Source organism: Arachis duranensis, chromosome 9 (genome assembly GCF_000817695.3).
Source record: "Arachis duranensis cultivar V14167 chromosome 9, aradu.V14167.gnm2.J7QH, whole genome shotgun sequence".
NCBI lineage: Eukaryota > Viridiplantae > Streptophyta > Magnoliopsida > Fabales > Fabaceae > Arachis > Arachis duranensis.
In genome coordinates, this window is record NC_029780.3 from 108302036 (window position 1) to 108323083 (window position 21048).

Here is a 21048-nt window from a genome sequence, read left to right on the forward strand (position 1 = left end):
AGAAAACGACGTTGTTATGTTCTTCAAACAAGGCCCCTTTATTATTATTATTATTATTATTTGTTAAAAAGTCAACATCAGACATTAAGGCCTAGTTTGGATAAACAGTTTAATTAAGTTTCTTTTAAAAAATACTTTAAACACTAAATATTTATATTAAAAGTAACTTATATGAATAAATTATTTTGTATTTGGTTTTTTAGTTCTAAAAATATTTATTTTAAAAGAAATGTGATAAAAAAAATTTTTATAATGAGAGAAGTCATTTTTTTAACTTCTTTATAAGTACTTAAATAACTTCTTAGAAAGTTACAATGAGCCCGTTTGGGAACGCACAAAAGTTATTTTTTTTGACTTTTGAATTATGAAAAGTTACGATAAGTGTGTTTGACACTATTTTTAAGAAGAGCTTTTAACTTTCCGAAAAGTTAATTTATAGCTTTTGGAAGAAGTAGAAATATATGACTTTCTCCTTTTTGATAAGTCATTTTATCACTTCCGTGAAAAAAAAAATTGATTTCAAAACAAAAAAATTTACTTTCGTTCTTGATTCTGTGAAAAAATATTTCCTATTTCTGCTGGAAATACTGGCCCTTCACCACCATTTTCACGCAAGGTTCCATCTTCTAGAAGCACCGGCCTTCCACCATCATCCTCACACGTAATGTTCCATCTACTGGAAGTGTTGGCCTTCCACCACCATCGGAACCAGCATATATTCCTTTCAGGTATTTTTTTTTATCATTTTATCATTCTATTTTTGTTATTAAATTTGTATTGAATATTTTGTATGCTATGAAATCTCTGTTTTAATTTTATTTTTATACAACTTGCTTTTATTTTTATAATTAGTTTTATAATTTTCTTTTTTTTTATGTTCTTCCCCAACAAATTCATGAAAGTGGCAAGTCCGGAAGAAAATTTAAAGCTGATTGGAATGAACGAAATACTGTTATATTCATGAAAATATGTAAAGAAGAGATGGTGGCTCGAAATAGACCTGGAACACATTTTAACAAAGTTGGTTGGGCAAATTTAAAAATAAAATTCTTGAAAGAGACCGGTTTAAATTATGAGTCTAAACAATTTAAAAAAATTTAATATCCATTCTCTTATGTCAAAAAAATTGTATTTTTTGAGTTATTTATCCAAACGCTACAACTTTAAAATAAGTACTTCTATAGTTAAAAATCCAAACACAAAATAACTTATTTATAAGCTACTATTAATAAAAGTTCTTATACTTTAAACTCCTCTTCCAAAAGAACTTATTTAAGTTATTTATCCAAACTGAGCCAATTTAGTTTTGAAAATTACTACTATTTTTCATAATTCAAAAGCTCAAAAAAATAGCCTTTGAAACTTACCAAACGGGCCCTTAAAGACTATAGGAATATAATTGTTCGAAAAGTAATTTTAAAATCAAGTTGAACTTTAGGGAGGATTTTGATATGCAAAAAAAGATTGGTGACGAATAAAATTTTCGACTTATACCTTAAGGATCAAAATTATATTTAACCCTATTTTTATATGCTGCCTCCCGTCGTCTTTGTTGGCTCACTAAGTCTTCCACAAGCATGAAAACAATTAAATTTTGGATAATCAAACATTTATTATCTTTTGAGTTTTTATTTTGTATAACATTTATTAACTACTCTATTTATTACTAATCCTATCAAAACAGGTGAAGTTTTTATTCCAAAAATCGTTATCGGGCGATCTTTCATAAATAGACACGTTACAATAATTAATCAAAAACTTCAAAGACCTAACTGTCACTTCACCCAAATATAATGAATGATAGAAAAAACTGGAAAGATATAATCATATGGACTCATTATGGAGTAAGAACTTAGTTCTGGTTTGCCTTGAGAATTTTGTAATAAGACTTGGATGATACACAGCATCATTCTCTCAGGAATGAAAATCAATAGTCACTAGTTAGTGCCATTGAAATAACAAGACAAAAAGAAAGAAAACATATCAAATTCTTAACAAACAAGACTTTTAACAAAAGTTAAGATCTTCTCAGAAAAGGAACACCTATTGCTTCAGCTTAGGTGACTCTATTAACTTGAAATCGACTTCAAATTCATCCCACATTGTGCTGCAACTTGACAATTTTGGAGTATTGCAATGTTCTGGAGAGCCAGGATGAGCAGAGACACAGTCAAGCCCAGGGAACACCTCAGGCACCTCCTCTAGTTCTATACGAGCGCTTTCAGACTGCAATGGTGGTAATACATATAGTTAGCGAGAAACATGATATCGTAGAGGCTTCAAAATTATGAGGCTTCAAAATCAAACCTTCATTTTATGCAGTTCAGTGGAAACTGTCAAATCATCATCCGAATCTGATAAAATTATGAAATCAAAGAATAAATAAACCAAGTTACAGCCAGTAATGCACAGTATGAGAATACATATATAACAATTACCGTGCTCAAGTCCAACCATCTTCAAAAAATGATGCACATCCATTGCTCCAGACTTGGATTTGATACACTCCTTATGATTGTGCGACATCCGTTCTTCAGCAATGGCATTATGGTCAAGAGGTTCTTCTCTCAGTGGCTTCAGGCTGTGTTTACCCCTTATCTCCCGAACATGCGGCTCAACCACCGAGTTTGAAATGTCAGAAAGGGCCTTCCTTCTAGCGGTGAGAGATTTCTCAGAAGCATTAATCTGTTTCAAATGCCGATTAAAAGAGACATCCAGGGCTTTCTTTCCACCAGCCTGATTAATGGGCTTTCCTGCATTGGATAGATCACCAAGTGGTTTTCTTCCACCACCAGCCCCAAATTTCTTGGCCTTTCCGGAAACTGCTCCTGCTCCTGCTCCTGCATGCCACCATCAAGGATTAGCCTACAAACGTTAAACACCAATAGAGATTGTAATGCAACATTCTGGAAACCAGTGGAACAATAACAGTACCGTTGAGGTTCCGGTCTTGAACCAATCGTTCAATTCTTGCTGCCATCTATGTTACTCTAAACAATCTTCAATCAAAGTTCCTGCATATATATGTCGATGAGGGGTTAAGCCATCTTGGATAATGCATTTCTACACCAAACCATCATTTGACACCACAGATGAAATCTTTTTAAGTATTAAAACTGGAAATGCAAAATAAATCAGTGCCCTTAAGTTGCTTGAGGAGAATGTTTTCCTTAAAGGAAAGGAGAAACCCTATTCTACTTCCGGTATTGAGATCAGAGCAAGAGAATTGGACATTGGTATCAATCCATTATACATGGTACAATTTAAAATAAAACAGTGAAAATTCCTCATTTTATCATTATTGCTACAAACAGAACTAGAATCCTTGACCTATCGCCACCAGATCTTGAATCCCAAACGCTTTCTGCGTCTGCTTACGCCCCTTAAGTTGAGAAGAAACCCCTTTTGCAGATAGCCATAAAAGTAAGTAGAAGATGAAAACTTACAAATTTGATAGTCAAAAAGAGGACTCTGATTCTTGAATTTCGTCTTTTCTTTTCTGTCTTGCGCTATTCTGTGGTTATTGTTGGAATTGGATGAACTCGTGAAAGTTGAAACCTGAAAGAAGGGTTTAAGAAAGCGGTGTCTTGAAGCAATGGAGTTTCAACGGTAACATGAGCGCTTTTACATTATTGTCCTTTGATTTTCTTTTAAATAATCTGTTTACCAAAAGGAGAATTTTAAGGTACAGATCACAAAAGGACAAAAACCATACAGATTTTAAAGATTTTTGCTTAAACTACACTTTTTATAAAGCCACACTTTTAAAAAGCGTAACAAAGAAAAGCGTCATCTAATGGAAAACCTTAGTAGACTAGAAGATTTAAGAAAAGAAATATCTAATTTATCACAATTAATAGATCAAAAGCTAATGATTTTAACTAATGTTAATTGTAATGATACTGAATTTTTAAAATCAATACAAAATGATTTTTCTCAAAATCTTAATTTCACCCTAAGTTTTATTCAAGGAATTCAAAAACCCGAAAAAACTTATATTTCGCACAAAATTTTTAAAAAATGTTATCATGGAGATAATTACCCACATCTTCATCACACTTTTAATCCACAACTAAATTCTATTGTAGATATGTTAGAAGAAATATTAGTTTCCATAAAATTTCAGAAAAATAAAGAAAAAGATGAACCTAATATAATAAATGAAATTAAACAAATTCTAAATAAACATTTTCAAAAAGAAAACTCTAAAGAAGAAGAAAAACCTCAAAATATAACTGATATAAAAGATCTAAAAGTTAGACCACCCATAAGACTATGAATATTGATGAAAAATTAGAAGAAGTTACAATGCTTTTTAAACAATTAAAAATGGCTCAAGAAGATAATATTATAGAACATGGTCTTCAAATAGAAGAGGAACCAGAAAATTTTGAAAATGAAGAAATTATTTTAGACTACTCAAGCGATGAAGAACCAGTAATTCCAGTTCAAGTAAAAGATGAAGCAGAAACATCTAAAAATAATCAATTCAAATGGGAAACAGGTTTTGAAAACTATGCTTTTAAAAAAGGATTTATAACCAAAGACTCAAAATACACAAAAATACCACCAAAATATGTTCCCAAAAATCAGGAACTAGAAAAGGAAAGAATGCTCAATTTAGATTGCAAAAAGAACGAAAAAGAAATTTTCGAAAATTGGTTAAATTCTTTCTTACTAGAAGCATACACTAATACAAAATTTAATGAATTAACGGGAGAAGATATTTGGAATTTCATGGGTTTTCACACTACAGGAACCGTAAAAGATTATATGCTGTCAATAGGTAGCAAAGTTTTAGAAGAATTAAAAACAAAAATGACAACATACGATAGAATCGTATATATAGGGGCAGTCCTATACAAAGAATTTTTTGAAAAAACTATTGCCCGAATAAAAAAGAAAATTGCAAATGTTGGTTCTGCCAAGAAGAAGGGCACTATGCAAACAACTGTCCGAAAAAGAAAGATAAAAAAGATCTTACTAAACAAATAGAAATTGCAAAATCCTGTTTTATGGAACCTTTAGAAGAATCTGACGATGAGTTAGAATACATTTTTGAGTATGTCTCAGAAATAGACTCAGAATCTGAGTAATAGTGCTACATTTATTACTGTAAAAATAACAGGGAAATTCATTAATGCCTTTATAGATACAGGGGCAACACAATGTTTCGCCAATATAAAACTAAACTGGAATAAGTTAGAAAATCCAATGAGAATTAAAATAGCTGACAAATCAATACATAAAATTGATCAAAGAGCAGAAATGGTTGAAATATTTATTCAAAATTATAGATTTATTATTCCATCTATATTTAAGCTAAATTCCGGAATGGATTTGATTATAGGAAATAATTTCTTAAAATTATATCATCCTTTTATTCAAGAATTAACATATATAGTCTTAAAGGCTCCGTATGATTCTTCAATAGATCAAAAGGCAAAACTTATTAAAATCCCGACTACTACTATAAACGAGATTTTAAAATTCAAAATATTTTCAATATTAGAAGAATGTTATTTGAACTTATATTTCCAGATAAAAATTCCAAAAAATGACCTTGAAATCAAAATAGAAGAACTTTTAAATGAAGTTTGTGCTGAAAATCCTTTAGATATTAAAAATACAAACAGAGAATTAATAAGCATTAAACTAAAAGATTCTACAAAAGAAATAAATGTTCCAAATAGAATTCCCTATTCAGCTAGAGATAAGGAAGAATTTTCATCAGAATGTAAGGATCTTTTGGATAAAGGAATAATAAGGCTAAGTAAAAGCCCTCATGCAACCCCAGCTTTCTATGTTGAAAACAATAACGAAATTAAAAGGGGAAAAAGAAGAATGGTAATAAACTATAAGAAAATGAATGAGGCAACTATTGGGGATGCCCATAAACTTCCAAGAAAGGATTCTATTCTAGAAAAAATCAAAGGAGCAACTTGGTTTTCATCTTTAGATGCAAAATCAGGATATTGGCAACTCCGTCTAGACGAAGAAACAAAGAAATTAACTGCTTTTACTTGTCCAACAAAAGAATCAACAGGAGTATTACTCTATGAGTGGAACGTTCTACCTTTTGGGTTAAAACAAGCCCCAGGTATTTATTAAAGGTTTATGGAAGAAAATCTAAAAGATTTAAATGAATTTGTTTTAGTTTACATTGATGATATATTGGTCTTTACAAAACAAGATAAAGAAGATCATCTTCAAAAATTATTAATTATTTTAGAAAAATGTAAAGAAAAAAGATTAGTTCTTAGTAAAAAGAAAGCAAAGATAGCAAGACAAGAAATAGAATTTCTTGGACTTATACTGTCTAAGGAAGGAAAACTAAAACTACAACCAAATATTTTAGAAAAAGTAGATTTATTTCCTAATAAAATGGAAGATAGAAAACAGTTACAAAGATTTTTAGGATGCATAAATTATATTTCTGATCAAGGATTCTTAAAAAATATAACAGAATATACTAAAAACTTGTTCTAAAAAATAAGTTTAAAAAAGATTTGGAAATGGGAAGAAGAAGATAGCTTGCAAATACAAAGGATTAAAGATTTATGTAAAAATCTCCCAGAACTTTATATTCCAGAAGAAGATGACTATTTAATAATAGAAACGGATGCTTCAGATAAGACTTGGTCTGGTTGTCTGAAGGCTAAGAAAGCTATAAAAAGCTTGAACAAAGAAAAAGAATCACTAGATTCTAAACATTCCTCAAAGGAACTACTATGCAGGTATATTTCAGGAAAATTTACACCAACGGAACAAAGGTACACTACCCATGAAAAAGAGACCTTTGCTGCAATAAAAACTATTAAAAAATGGAGGATTGATTTACTTCCAAAGGAATTTACATTACGAACAGATTCAAGTTATTTAACAGGTTTTATTAGATATAATTTACAAGCTGATTATAATCAGGGTCGTCTGGTAAGATGGCAAATGTTTTTATTACAATATCCGATAAAAATCGAGTACATTAAAGGAAATAAAAATATTATTGCAGATACATTGACAAGGGAATGGAGTTCATTGCAAACACAATGATTCAAGAGATTCAAAAGCTTGAAAAAGAGCTTGAAAGGTGCAATCACTGTCAGCAGCTAAAAGCTCAAATTCAATCCATTAAGAAAGCCATGGAAACCATAAAAGTAACACAGCAGGTAACAACTGCTCCAATACCAATGTTGGCAACACCATCAAAGTTCAGCCAGCTAAGCGTGGTGGACCAACCAAAAATCGAAAAAATTTCTGAAAATAAAATTTTGGCAGAAATAATTAAAAAATCGACTCAGGACAAAAAATATTATGTCATTTATAATGGCCCAATGAAAGGAGTTTATGATGATTGGGCTAAAGCAGCCCCATTTACTCACCAACCCAGAACTATTCACAAAGGAGGATTCTTAACAATAGAGGAAGCAAAAGAATCCCTCAGAGAATATGAAGTGCTCCATCCAGAGCAAATTTTAAAAAGAGCAGAAAAAGCTCCAGTCCAAATCCAAAGAACAGCCCAAGCCCAAAGGACTGGACTAATGAAAAATATTCCTACAAGGGCTGAAATAAATGAAAAGAAAAGAGTCTGTAGATTCAATCTCGGAGAAACTCTTAACCAAATCACAAATTGGACTGTAGATAAAAGAGCAGTCTTGGGATATTATCCCGTAAATAAAGAACAGCTAACAAAGCTGGTAATTTTCCCAGAGGCCTCTCCCTCTGACACATATCAGTTTTTCCAATACGGATTAATTGATTCAATCTTAATCTTCGATAATTTAAAAATCATTAACGAATTCCCTACAGGATTCATTGACGCAGTAAAAAGATTCAAAAGTATGGTTGATAACAAAAATCCAAGGGATATATCCCTAAAATTCACAAGCAGTCAACCAATCCTTAATGAAGAAGGAGAATGCCTAGTCCCAGCATTCCAAGTAGTGTTCATGTCAGTCTTCCAGGAGACTTCCAGCCAATAGATCAGATTCAAGATCTAATGGTCTACAATGATGAAGGAAGACTTGTTAGCTCATTAGCAAGAGTCTTCGAAAGGTCTCAAAAGATAACAAAGGAATCCAGAACGAGGATTAATTACAAGAGCAGAAACACTTTGCTTGTCTCCAGCAAAAAGAATGAAATTGAACCAAGGGAAATGAGAATGTTAGTAGATTTCGAATCAACATTCTACGATTTCTCTGGATTACTGGAGAAGCTCCCAGAAGGGATAAAAAGGAGGCTTTGCACTCTACTAAAAGACAAAGAAGACCATAGGTGCCAGCTGTGCGCACCAAAAATGGACGAAGAAAGTAACAACGAAGTAGGGACCACCCACATGGAAAAAGAAGAAGACAGTGCGTCTGAGTCATCCTTCACCATTATTGCCTAATTGATGTAAGCGCTTACGTCACAAGGCACCAATAATGTAGTTGGTGCGAATTATTGCTCAATGACGTAAGCAATAACGTCATAAGAAGGGTAAGGATGGGATTTGTCCATCAGACCCAACCATTATAAATAGAGTGCTAAGTCATTTGTTAGAGGCATTAGAAATCAGAAATCAGGAAGCAGGAGGCTAGAAGTACTCACAAGCCAGGAGGGCAAAGAGGAAGAAGCCAAGGCGATTCTGAAGTCTGACCACCAAAGTCATTAGAAAAATTAGTTTAACCCCCCTCTGGAGTTAAATTATAAAACTCCCCTCTGGAGAACAAAACACATATTGTAAAATAGCAATAAATAAAGAAGGTCATTCTCCAGAAAGGTACATCTTTATCTCAATCTCTTTAAGTTATGAATTATTTAGAAGATATAGAAATAACTGAAGAATCTGATTACTATAAGCTAACTGCTTTACTTGATAATGAAAAACAAGCTATTTTAAAAACAGAATTAGATCTTAAACCTAACGATAATTTTAATAAACAAAACCCTTTAAAAGAAATCTTTAATAGAAAAAATATAATATATTATGGAAAAATTCAGATTGAAACTCCAATAAAAATACAATCCGCAAATGGAGAACTTGAAATAGCCCTGATAAATGAACAAGACGTAAATAAACAAATTGGAAAAATTAGAGATCAACAAAAAAGATCTAAAATCGGATGGATTCATATTAGTACCATTCAAGTTTTAGTTAAATCCACATACATGAAAGGAATTAATTCTCCAATAAGTCTGGCAATCTGTGATAAAAGAATCACTAATCCTAGAGACCAAATAATTGGAATAATCCATGGTAACCTGGCAAATGTAAATGTTAAATTCAATGCTCATATTGGATACGCTATTCCCTTATCAACCGAAAACCTCGGAAGATCTTTAAGTTTGGCTTATAAATTCCATAAGATAGATTTAATGGAACAAAATGATGAACCATTTTCTATCACATATGCAATTAACTATGCGCTGACAAATAGTCATCATAGTATAGACTTCAAAGATAAAGAAAGAATTTATGTTGATGAACTATTTCAAAAGTTTGTAAAAACAGAAATTCCAAGAAATAAAGCTATTGAAAAACCAGTTTTATTATTAAAAGAACCATCAAGAAATTCATTTTCATCATCCAGTTTTAGAATAAGAGAATCTAAAATTAACAGCCCTCTAAGTTTATCTCATTTAAAAGTTGAAGAAAAAGATTCTGAAATAAAGGAGTTAACAAAAAGAATTGAAAAGCTGAATGAAACTCTAAATAATAAATTATGACGATAAATAAAGAAGAAATATACGTATCTTATCAAGATAAGAAACAAGAACTCTTTGAAAGAGAAAATCGTTTGAAATACCTAAGGTTTTCTACAATAAATCAAAGGGCATTTGAAACATTACTAATGATCTGTAATAATTTAAAAAAGGAAGTTGAAGAATTAGAAAAAATAATAGAATCTTTAGAAAATAATCATGAATCTATGGCAGAAGATGCTGAAATTTCAATATGAAAAATTTTCAAAAAAGACTTATTTCCTTAAAAACTACTAAGAGAAATATGAAAACAAGGGTTTTGGCTATAGCCATGAAAATAAGAAGACTAGCAATTGAATCTTCAGAATTGGAAGTAGAAATTAAAAAGATAACTAAGAAAATAATTAAAACAAGAAAACTTTTACAACATGTAAGGACCAAGAAAACAGTTAAAAATCTAAAAGAAAGTATTAAGAATAAACGTATTTTTCGTAGTCGAAGACTACATTATCTTCATATTCAAAGCATGATTGCATTACAAGCTTTAGAATCAAGAATACATGTTCAAAATATTCAAGTAATGCAACCTGAATCTTTACAAACAGTTCAAGTTGAATCCGAACAAAATTTACAAGAGCCTTTATCACCTGTACAAAATCCTGAAACAAGCATATAAAATGCCTGGAAAGCCAAAATATTGTTTACAAGATTTAAAAATGTTAAAAGAATGGATGGAAATTGAAAAAGAAAAATTAGAAAGAATTTTAGAAATAAGAAACAGTACAGAAATAAGAGAAGTTATTAATGATATAAAAAATTATATCAAAGAAAAAGACACACAAATAGAAAATTTTGTTTCCAATAATCCAAATGAGAAAGAATATTTCAAAAACTTACAAATAAGAGCTATGGAATCTCTTAAAAAATGTTAGAAAATAAAACAGAATTAAGAAATTATAAATATGATATTAGAATCATAAGTACATATCAAGGTTTAATAATAAACGGAAAAATTGAAATTGTAAGAGAAATTATAGAAGCAATTTATACTTCATATTTTGAAACAGCAGAAAAATTTTACCAAAATCCATTAAATATAATACCTCAAGATAATTTTGTCCAAATCAAAAATCTTTTTGAAGCAGACTATGAAGAATTAGTAGAAATTTCGAAAGAAGAATTAATTGAAAAATCGAAATTGAAAAATTGGTATCAGAGCCAAAGTAACGATTCAAAAGCAACACTTTCCACTTAAACAACGCTTTTTAATAACACGCTTTAAAACCACTAAAAGACAAAAATCTATAAATCTGTACAGAATCAAATCTGCACACTAGATGGACCCTTACCAAAATCAGCTAGAGAGCTACTTTATAATTGTATATATATTTATACAAATACATATTTTATTTTTAATATGTATTTTATATTAATAATTGATTTTAGTATACGATTGATATATTTATTTAAATAATATATTATATCTCCTAATCGTAATATTAAAATTTATGATTTAATTGTGCATAAAATTCTTTTTTGACTTCTATCTATTTCAAATTTAGATAATTTACACTCTCTTGATTAAAAAATGACAAAACTCTCCCAAAATTTCAGCTGTCTTAGACACATCGACCTTACATTAGTTTTTTAAACTAGACTGTACTTAATTGAAGTAGATGATAATAATTTGTTTGGGATAATTAAATTTCTGCCTAATCATCAAAACAACGTTACCATTTAAATGGATCCCATTACGTAATCTAATAGAAACAGTTAATCCTAAGACAAGAAAGTAAATCATGAGTGATATAAGTCAATCTTCAACTGGTTAGTAACGTGCTAGAGGGGAAAAGACAACAAAATTTATGGGTAATCTTGAAAAATTAAAAAAACTAATTTTTACTACTACCAATTATATATTATAAGACTAATTTACATAATTAAAACTATCATAATACAATAAATTTAGAATAATGCCGAATTTAAAAATAAAAAAATAAAGTTTGAGAAAAGAGGACTACACCAATTCAATTTTTGTCTTTGAACCTCCATTAATATAACTCTGTTGACACCTTACAGTGTTGCCAATAACGCTTCACTTCATAATTTTGTTAGTTCGTTTTGGAGGAAAATGTACCAATTAATTAGGGTTTCTAGTAATTTTGTGTGGAAAATAAAGGTTCTTTTTGAACTTGAAAATACATATGGAAGATGGGTTAAATGCCCTTTGAATCGTGTCACTTAAGTAATAAGCTAATACATATACAAAGAGCGAGTACAATAATAATAGGCACATACATATACAAAGAGTGAGTACAGCAATAATACGTATATACTAGTGTAGTACAAATAGTTAGTTACAAGGTTAGTGTATATAATCAATTGTTAGTCAAAAAATCATTAGATTAGCTGAGTGAGAACTAGAATTGTTAGTTCCCTCAACTTCACCCTCTCCTCCTCTGGTTTGTGGGTCTTATACATTCAGAGCTTCAATTCAAGTTTATCTCTCTTTTCAATGTCTCCCAACTATGAATTTGACATGGTGCGGTGAGCGATTGCCGCTTGCAATCACTTCGATCACTCTTTTTGTTCCGTTTTTTCTCTTCACAATTTCACAATTTTTCTCTGATTTTTTTCTTTTTTTTTTCAGTTTCTTTCTCCCTTCTTATTTTTTCCTTTTTTCTTGAACTCATAGCATAAAGATTGATGAGATTTGTCTAGTTTTACACACCACACATCTTGAAACGAAGCATTTCTGATCAACGAGATCAAGAAAAGAAGGTCCGGATATGCATCAATTTCTCAAATTCATTGATTTCTGAATTTCAAGCCATGGTCCTCCAACAATTAACACACAACCAGCACCCAGTGGCATCGATCTCAATGCCCTAGCTTATCTGGTAGCTCAGATCAACACCTTTCAGGAAAATTCTCCTCATCCTCTAGCTAATCCTATCATGGATCCCTCATCCCCGTTCTTTCTTCATCCTGGTGATAGTCCAAGTAACCCCCTCATATCTGAAATATTAAATCACAAGAATTATAATTCATGGTCAAGATTGATGCTGCGAACCTTAATTTTGAAGAACAAGATCGCATTTGTTGATGATTCTCTCCCAAAATCGATTGAAACCGATCCAACTTATGAAGCATGAAAAAGGTGTAATACGATGGTAGTTTCTTGGATCAATTTGTCTCTCAGCCAAGATATTCAAAATAGTGTGATTTGAAATGATGTGGCTAACAATTTATGGGAAGATTTAAAGAAGAGATTTTACCAAGGAGATGTGTTCCGGATTGCGGAATTTGAAGAGGATCTTTTCTCGATCAAGCAAGGTGACCTATCCATAACACCTTACTTTACACAGTTGAAAAGCATATGGGAAGAATTAGAGGATTATAGACCTCTTTCCACGTGCATTTGTGTCTCGAATTGCAATTGCTCTTCCATTGTCAGAACCTATAGAGATGATACATTTGTTATTAGATTTTTGCGTGGATTGAATGAACAATACACCACGGTCAGATCCAACATAATGCTGATGAAACTCCTCCCACCAATAGATACAGTTTTCTCGATGCTGTTACAACAAGAGAGACAAGCTTCCAGTTCAGATCTCATGAATTCCAACTTGCAAATCAATACAATCAGCAATCAAAATAGTCACACCTCCTTTAGAGGCAGAGGTCGTGGAAGAGATGGTAGAGGTGGCAAAGGAAGAGGTTATGGAAGAAGAAACACCCCCAGGAAATGCTCACTTTGTGGCAGAGAGGGACATTTAATGGACAATTGCTACCGAAAGCATGGTTTTCCTCCGCACCTCAAAGCCAATACAGCTCATAACATCAACAACATCACTGCTGAGGTAACTGATGAGAAAGGTAGTGACACTATTGATATCTACAATGAAGAAAGTAGTATCTTCCAAGCCTCATTTACACCAGAACAAAAGCAAGCTCTACTAACACTGCTCCAACACCATGGAGCCACCACTTCTCATAATATGAACAACCTTTCCACTGTCACAGACCCTACGTCCTCTGATGTAGTTCATTCTGTGATTATGTATATAGTGTTGTCACAGAATAGTGAATCCTGGGTTATTGACACAAGAGCCACGGTCTATGTTACAAATACTTTTGCTGCATTTCATTCACATTAAACAATCAATCCTGTTAGAGTTAGGCTCCCAAACAAAAGCATCGTCACAACTTTGATTTCTGGCATAGTCAAAATTTCTAATACATTGTATCCACTGATGTTCTTTACATTCCATCTTTTGCATTAAATCTGATTTTAGTCTCAAAATCAATAGAATCAATTGATTATCAATTTATTTTTAACAAATTTGGTTGTGAGATACAGGACTACCATACAATGAAGATGATTAGAGCAGCTAAATTCACTGAGGGTTTCTATGCAATAAAATCAGATACCAAGAAATTGAACACTCACACAACTATGTCCATACAAACAGCAACAGCTTCACCAGTCACACACCACACTGATCAAGCACTTTGGCATATTAGACTAGGTCATATTCTATTTAATAAATTGTATTCCATACAACAGTTGTATCCCACAATTTTAAAGTTCAAATTTAATAAAGATGTTGCTGCTCTTTCTTGTGATTCATGTCACCTGTCTAAGCATAAAAGAAAACATTTTCCTCACAGTTTTCTCTAAAACTCAATCTTCATTTGAACTCATTCATGTATATATTTGGGGTCCTATCAATATTATTTCTACCAAGGGAAACAAATATTTTTTAACAATAGTAAAAGATTATAGTAGATATACATGGATTTTTCCAATGAATTTGAAATCTGATGTAGCAGTTTTAATTCAACAATTTGTAATTTTTGTTCACACTCAATTTGAAAAAAAAGTTAAATGCATCAGATCTGATAATGGAAAAGAATTTCAAATGCATGAATTTTACAAGTCAAAGGTAATTATGCATCAATCCTCTTGTGTTGAAACTCCTCAATAGAATGGGATTATTGAAAGAAAGCATCAACATTTGCTTCAAGTCACCAAAGCAATCTTGTACGAGTCTTGTGTTCCACATTGCTACTGGGACTTGGCAGCGATACATGCCACTCAAATTGTCAACCAAATTCCCAGCAATTTACTAGACAACAAGAGCCCCTTTGAGATTCTTTATCACAAAACCCTAATTTTTGAAAATTTCAAAGCGTTTGGGTACCTTACATACATTTCCACACTGTCAGCTCATCAGACTAAATTAGATGCTAGAGCCAAAAAGTGTGTATTTCTTGGTTTCAAAAAAGGTTTCTTATTGCTTGATATCACCAATAATAAATTGCTAGTATCTAGAGACGTTGTTTTTTATGAGAATATTTTTCCTTTTAAAGAAAGTAATACTGCAGCATCTCCTTTGGCATCATTAGATCCGACTCACAACAAATCTCATGCATCACTTAACTTTGATGGCATATTCACATATACCCAAACCACTTTGCCTCATATCCCTGCCACAATTTCTTTCAACCCTCCCATCCAATCACATGTAGTATCATCACATAATAATAATAGCATTGCATCATCTCATCATGCTCACTCACAACAACCCCTTAGGAGATTTGAAAGAATAAAAAGAAAACCAGCTCATTTAGAGAATTTTTATTACATGCAAACTTCTAAAGAGACAGCAACCACAACCAATTGTAGGTATCCTATTTCTAACCATTTATCATATCATAATCTTTCAACTACACATAGAACTTTTTTCTGTGAGTATTGTATCATCCGTTGAGCCAAAACATTATGAAGAAGCTGTGACCGAATTTTGTTGGAGGGATGCTATTTCAGCTGAGCTGGAAGCCTTGAATACAAATAAGACATGGGTGATCACTCCTTTACCTCCAAGCAAGAAACCAATAGGTTGTAAATGGGTCTTCAAATTGAAATTGAAACCCGATGGTAGCATTGAGAGACATAAAGCGAGGCTCGTAGCAAAAGAGTACAATCAAAGACAAGGATTTGACTTCTTTGATACTTACAGCCCGATTGCAAAAATGACTACACTCAAGATTCTCTTAGCCTTAGCAGTAGCAAAGGGTTGATTGCTTCAGCAACTCGACGTCAATATGGCTTTCCTCCATGGTGATCTAGACGAAGAAGTTTACATGAGTTTACCTCCAGGCCTCAACGTGGAGAAACCTGGCATGGTTTGCAAATTAACCAAGTCACTCTATGACCTCAAACGGGCCAGTCGACAATGGAATGTCAAACTGACCTCTTTACTCTTGAGCTTAGGCTACTCACAGTCCAAACATGATTACTCCTTATTCACTAAATCAAACAATAGTGCTTTTATTAATGTTCTTGTTTATGTAGATGACCTAATCCTCACAGGGAATGACCAATTAAAGATCAAAATCATCAAGCAACAATTGCATGCAGCATTCAAAATAAAAGATATTGGCAATTTAAAGTACTTCCTGGGTCTTGAGATAGCTAGATAAAGCACTGGTGCTGCGGTTCACCAAAGAAAATATGTCTTGGACTTGCTCACTGAATACAAAATGATCAAATGCAAGCTTGCCACAACTCCGATGGATTATCCAACCAAACTGGCCAAGGATTTAGCACCAGCATTCTCAGACGTTTCGACTTTTAGACGCCTCATTGGCAGACTTGTCTACCTCACAACAACACGGCCAGACATTTTCGTTCGCGGTAGAAAGTTAAGCCATTGTTTAGACTGCCCTACCACTGCCCACTATAGTGCAGCTCTCCGAATTCTCAAATACCTGAAGAATACCCCCGCATCAGGTCTCTTCTTCTCTGCCTCCTCAGACTTGCTCCCTTCTGGTTACTCAAATGCAGATTGGGCAGTATGTCTAGATAGTAGAAGATCAGTCTCTGGATACTGCTTCTACATAGGCACTTCACTTATCTCATGGAAGAGTAAAAAACAAACAATTGTGGCTAGATCCTCATCTGCAGTGGAGTATAGAGTGCTAGCACTTGCAACATGTGAAGCTCGTTGGATCTCATTCATTCTGGCTGACCTGCATGTTCCAATTACCAAATCCATCAATCTAATGTGATAGTCAGTCTGCAAGGTATATAGCTGCCAATCCAGTCTTTCATGAGCGTACCAAACATATTGAGGTAGATTGTCATGTGGTAAGAGAGAAAATAAATTATGGGCTCATCAAACTTTTGCCTATAACCAGCAAAGACCAAAATGCGGACATCTTCACAAAGGCACTTGCTCCAGGACCCTTCAAATCAAGTTATGCTAAGTTGGGATTGCTCAACATTTTTTATCCCAACTTAAGGGGGAATGTATGATCTTTGTATGAACATAGTTTTTTTTCTTTTCATTGTATGAGTCTCTGTATGTTTATGTTTTTTTTTTCTTTGAGAAGGTTTATGTAAATCCCAAGGACATGTTTATATAACTCTCACTGTAAGTTGCCAACTTTTCAGACTTGACAACTTAAGGGGAATGTCACCTGGGTAATAAGCTAATACATATACAAAGAGTGAGTACAGTAGTAATAGGCACATACATATACAAAGAGTGAGTACAGCAGTAATACGCATATACTAGTGTAGTACAGATAGTTAGTTACAAGGTTAGTGTATATAATCAATTGTTAGTCAAAAAGTCATTAGATTAGCTGAGTGAGAACTAAAATTGTTAGTTCTTTCAACTTCACCCTCTCTTCCTCTGGTTTGTGGGTCTTTCACATTTAGAGCTTTCATTCAAGTATATCTCTCTTTTCAATGTCTCCCAACTATGAATTTGACAAATTGCACATTTCATCTCCCCGTAAAGTGATGTTATTTTAACTATTAGGCAAGAGTTTAGTTATCTTAAACAAATCATTACTATCCACTTCAGCAAAGTACAGTCTAATTCAGAAGTCTAACATGATATGTTAGCAAAATTTGTTATATATTTTTCAAAATGTTTGCATAAGAGTTGATGTGTCTAATAGAACTAAAATTTAAAAGTCAATTTTCAATTTTTAATCAATAAAGTGCAAGCTGTTTAAATTGAAAATATAACAACAGAAAAGGGGTTTAATTCCTTAATTATAACTTAGTTTAGTTTGTAATTTCCTTGACCAGCTACATAACTTATTTGGATATCATATCTCAGACTTTCTATGAATTTAGTCAATAAAATAATATAATTCTTAAAAAATAAGGTAAAATATCATATCTCGTGCTTTTCATGGATTTTGCAAATATATACTGATAGTTATCAGTGGCTAAGAAAAGGGGGAGTTGAATTTTGGTCTTCTTTGCTTCTGAATATACAATTTGTATTATTAATAGAACTTAGGAGATATTTTTACTTTTTTCTCCTATTGAGTAAAGAAACTCCACTTTTTGTCTCCTAAAACAGAAGTAGAGTAGAGAAAAAAATGTGACATCCAGATATATCCTGGTTTAGCCACTAAGTACAATATAACCTACATCCAGTCTCCATCACAATTATGATAGAATTTCACTATCTTTTTACAAGATTACAAACACCAATTATTCCCTAGGATCTACCTAATCCTATCTGGGACAAATCCAAATTCTAACCCAATTTGAATTTGACTAGGACTCAACCTAACTTTCAATAGCCAAGTGCTAACCTAACTTGCAAAATAGAAAGATGTACAAAGAATATCTGAGACATCTTATGGCTTTTTCTCTAAGTTTTAAATCGTTGCCTTTTAGCTCTCATTGACTTTTTTTTACAAACCTCACCATGTTTTCCTTTTTCAATGAGACTTAGACAGACTAAACTGAGAAAAAAATGCAACATGTAAACCATGAAGGAGAAGAACTCATAACAATTTAGGTAACTATGAAAACTAAACTCAATGCTCTATTTTTCTCTCTTTTCTTCAACCATTGGTCGTTCACCCTTATCATAGAAGAGTGAAGCTTCCAAGGTTGAATAAGTTCAACCCAATGCTGTCTTCTTCTCCAATCTTCAGAACATGTAGCGGCTTGGTCAAAGGAGAGAGAGAAGTCCAAATTTGAGACATGCAACTTACCTTCTCTACTTTTTTTAAGCTCCATTGATCTCATCCGTTGATCTTGATTTTGGCCCCAAATTTTGTTTCTGAGCATTGATGAGCTTTTGACCATATTTCACTCCACTGTCTCCATGGTAGCTTGATTTGAGTTTGAGGCTTGGTAAATTTCTTTACGGTACCTTGCTGAAGCATAAAAGGGGAAAGAACCCTTTTGATATTCTCAGACCAAGAGAGTAGCTTCTTGGTTGTAGCCCTTCTTTTTTGCTTAGATTCAAAAACATTTTTTTTTTGCCTTTTTTCATACCTTAGCTTCTGTAATTTCCATTTCCTTCTTTCTTCTTCGTTGAGTGATATGACCAAAAGAAAGAGAAGAGAGAAAGAGGAGAGTTTTGACTTACGGTGAAAGTTAAGTGAGATTAAAATGAATTGAACTTGAAATTGAAGTTTCTTAGAGTGTGGGTGTTGGTGACCGAATAGGGTTAAGAAAGTTTGGGCCATCTTTGATTTCTTTTCTCTTATTTTGTTTAGAGACCTATCATAATATTTGGTTTGCTTGTAGTGGACCAAAGTTTGTGTTAGTGTGGGCTTGATGATTTAGTTCTTGGGCCAAAATGTTTAATTTATTTTCCTGCACACTAAACCAAATACATTACACAAGCAATTGATAACTAGATAATAATGTTTGTTCATCAATTTTAATCAATTATTGATTTTCCAAACTTAATATATACATGTATAATAATAATAATATAATGTCCAAAAAAAATAAAATTCTACTATGAGTTCTGTCCATTTCATGAAAGGATCACTTGTTTCTCACAATTAAAAAAAAATCTAATTATAATTTCCACCAAAGAATCATGTTCTTCTATCAAGTTTTATTAACGATACATTATTTTACGTGTTGCTAAACCATTCTGTTATATCGAAAATAATATTTTTGAGAAAGATGTTATTGAATTCTTTGACAAGTAAATATTCGACAAGTTAGACTTCGATCATTGCCAAGTGCCAAAATATTAGAATCAATGAACCTCCAAATATATGTCAGAATTAACTTTGGATTGGAGCCAATGAAGTACTCCATCAGGTACTCTCTATTAATCGATTGACGCAAATGTGAAAATCGAAGAGGCAGACTCGACGGAGGTCAGCTGATCGAAGAAGAGGTTACTGGTGTCAAAAAAAGAAGTGAAGATTAACTACATAGGATTCATCGAAGATGGTCAATCGATGAAGGAGAGGATTTTGATCGACTAGGACTCATCAAGAAAGAGTGAAGCAATCGAAGAAGTGAAAAAGTTAATAAGTGAAGATGGTTAGTGGCAGTTATAGACGGCACGCAAGGAGAGCGGGAACAGTTATTCAAGAATTAACGCACGTGGAAGTTATATCTGAATTTGATTAAAGAATTCTATAAATACGTGAAAGATCGAAGGAAAAAATGTTAGAATCTTTTCAGAGAAAACACTCACACTCACTCACATCCCCAGCGACTTTCTGAGTCAGTCAAGAGTCTTTTTCTTTGAAGGGTTCCTTCCATGTCTTTACTTTTCATTTAAATTCTATGCAACTTTCTGATGGTTATCAGTAGCTAAAAGAAGAGGGGGTTGAATCTTAGCCCACTTTTTGTTGAGAGTTATTTTCTGCCCTTTGAAATAGCTTCAGGAGATTTTTCTTCTTTTTGTCTCGTAACTAGTCAAGAGACATTTTCTTTTTATCTCGTAACTAGTCAGGAGATATTTTTCAATTTTGTCTCCTATGCAACAGAATCAGAAATAGAGTAGAAGAGAGAGAGAGAGAGAGAGAGAGAGAGAATCACACCAAGAAGTATCCTGGTTCAGCTGCTAAGTGCAATGCAGCCTACATCCAGTCTCCATCACAACAATGATGGAATTTCACTATAATCATCTTGATTACATACACCAATTCTCCCTAGGAACTACCCTTCCTATCCGGGATAAGTCCAAAATCTATCCTCAATCCTGAACTTTACTTTGTCACCTACCAAGCTTTCAATTGCAAAGTGCTAACCCAACTTGCAAGGAGATTCCCACAGAATTATGATACACAACACAGATGTACAAAGGACCTCTAGGACATCTATGACTTTTTCTTTAATTATGTACACTCTGCCTTTTTCCACTCATTGGCTTTTTCTTACAAACCTCACACTGTTTGCCTTTTTTACCATGAGGCTCAGATAGACAAAACTAAAGAAAATACAAAATGAAACACATTGAAGGAGAAGAATTTCTGTTAGCTTGGGTAGCTATGAGAACTCTGTGCTTTCACTCCTTATCTCAATCCTTGGCCGTTCACCCTTATTATAGAAGGGGAAGCTTC

The 21048-nt window shown here is 32.7% G+C and overlaps 2 protein-coding genes across 3 annotated transcripts; one reads left to right on the top strand and one right to left on the bottom strand.

The window, feature by feature from the left end:
- Nucleotides 1-1673: 1673 nt before the first annotated feature.
- Nucleotides 1674-3607, bottom strand: LOC107466843 (uncharacterized). Of its 2 annotated transcripts, none has more exons than XM_021131133.2 (5): nt 3447-3607; nt 2935-3014; nt 2439-2834; nt 2308-2354; nt 1674-2226 (listed from the first exon to the last, which is right to left on the bottom strand). In XM_021131133.2, exons 2-5 carry the CDS (start codon nt 2978-2980, stop codon nt 2044-2046), a joined length of 672 nt encoding a protein of 223 aa, XP_020986792.1. In that variant the 5' UTR covers nt 2981-3014; nt 3447-3607; the 3' UTR covers nt 1674-2043. The 2 variants fall into 2 exon arrangements, with proteins under 2 accessions (XP_020986792.1, XP_015941338.1); XM_016085852.3 differs by having other exon boundaries at nt 2439-2840.
- Nucleotides 3608-16263: 12656 nt separating this feature from the next.
- Nucleotides 16264-16761, top strand: LOC107466828 (secreted RxLR effector protein 161-like). The gene has a single exon (XM_016085836.1). It carries the CDS (start codon nt 16264-16266, stop codon nt 16759-16761), a length of 498 nt encoding a protein of 165 aa, XP_015941322.1.
- The last annotated feature ends 4287 nt before the right edge of the window (nt 16762-21048 follow it).

Excerpts from the sequence above, each read along its gene's own strand:
- LOC107466828 (XM_016085836.1), top strand. The coding sequence starts at position 16,264 with ATGGATTATCCAACCAAACTGGCCAAGGATTTAGCACCAGCATTCTCA.
- LOC107466843 (XM_016085852.3), bottom strand. The coding sequence starts at position 2,980 with ATGGCAGCAAGAATTGAACGATTGGTTCAAGACCGGAACCTCAACG. Across the intron at positions 2,841-2,934 it reads TCAAGACCGGAACCTCAACG|GAGCAGGAGCAGGAGCAGTT; the intron begins GTACTGTTATTG and ends GGTGGCATGCAG. Across the intron at positions 2,227-2,307 it reads CTGAACTGCATAAAATGAAG|TCTGAAAGCGCTCGTATAGA; the intron begins GTTTGATTTTGA and ends CCACCATTGCAG.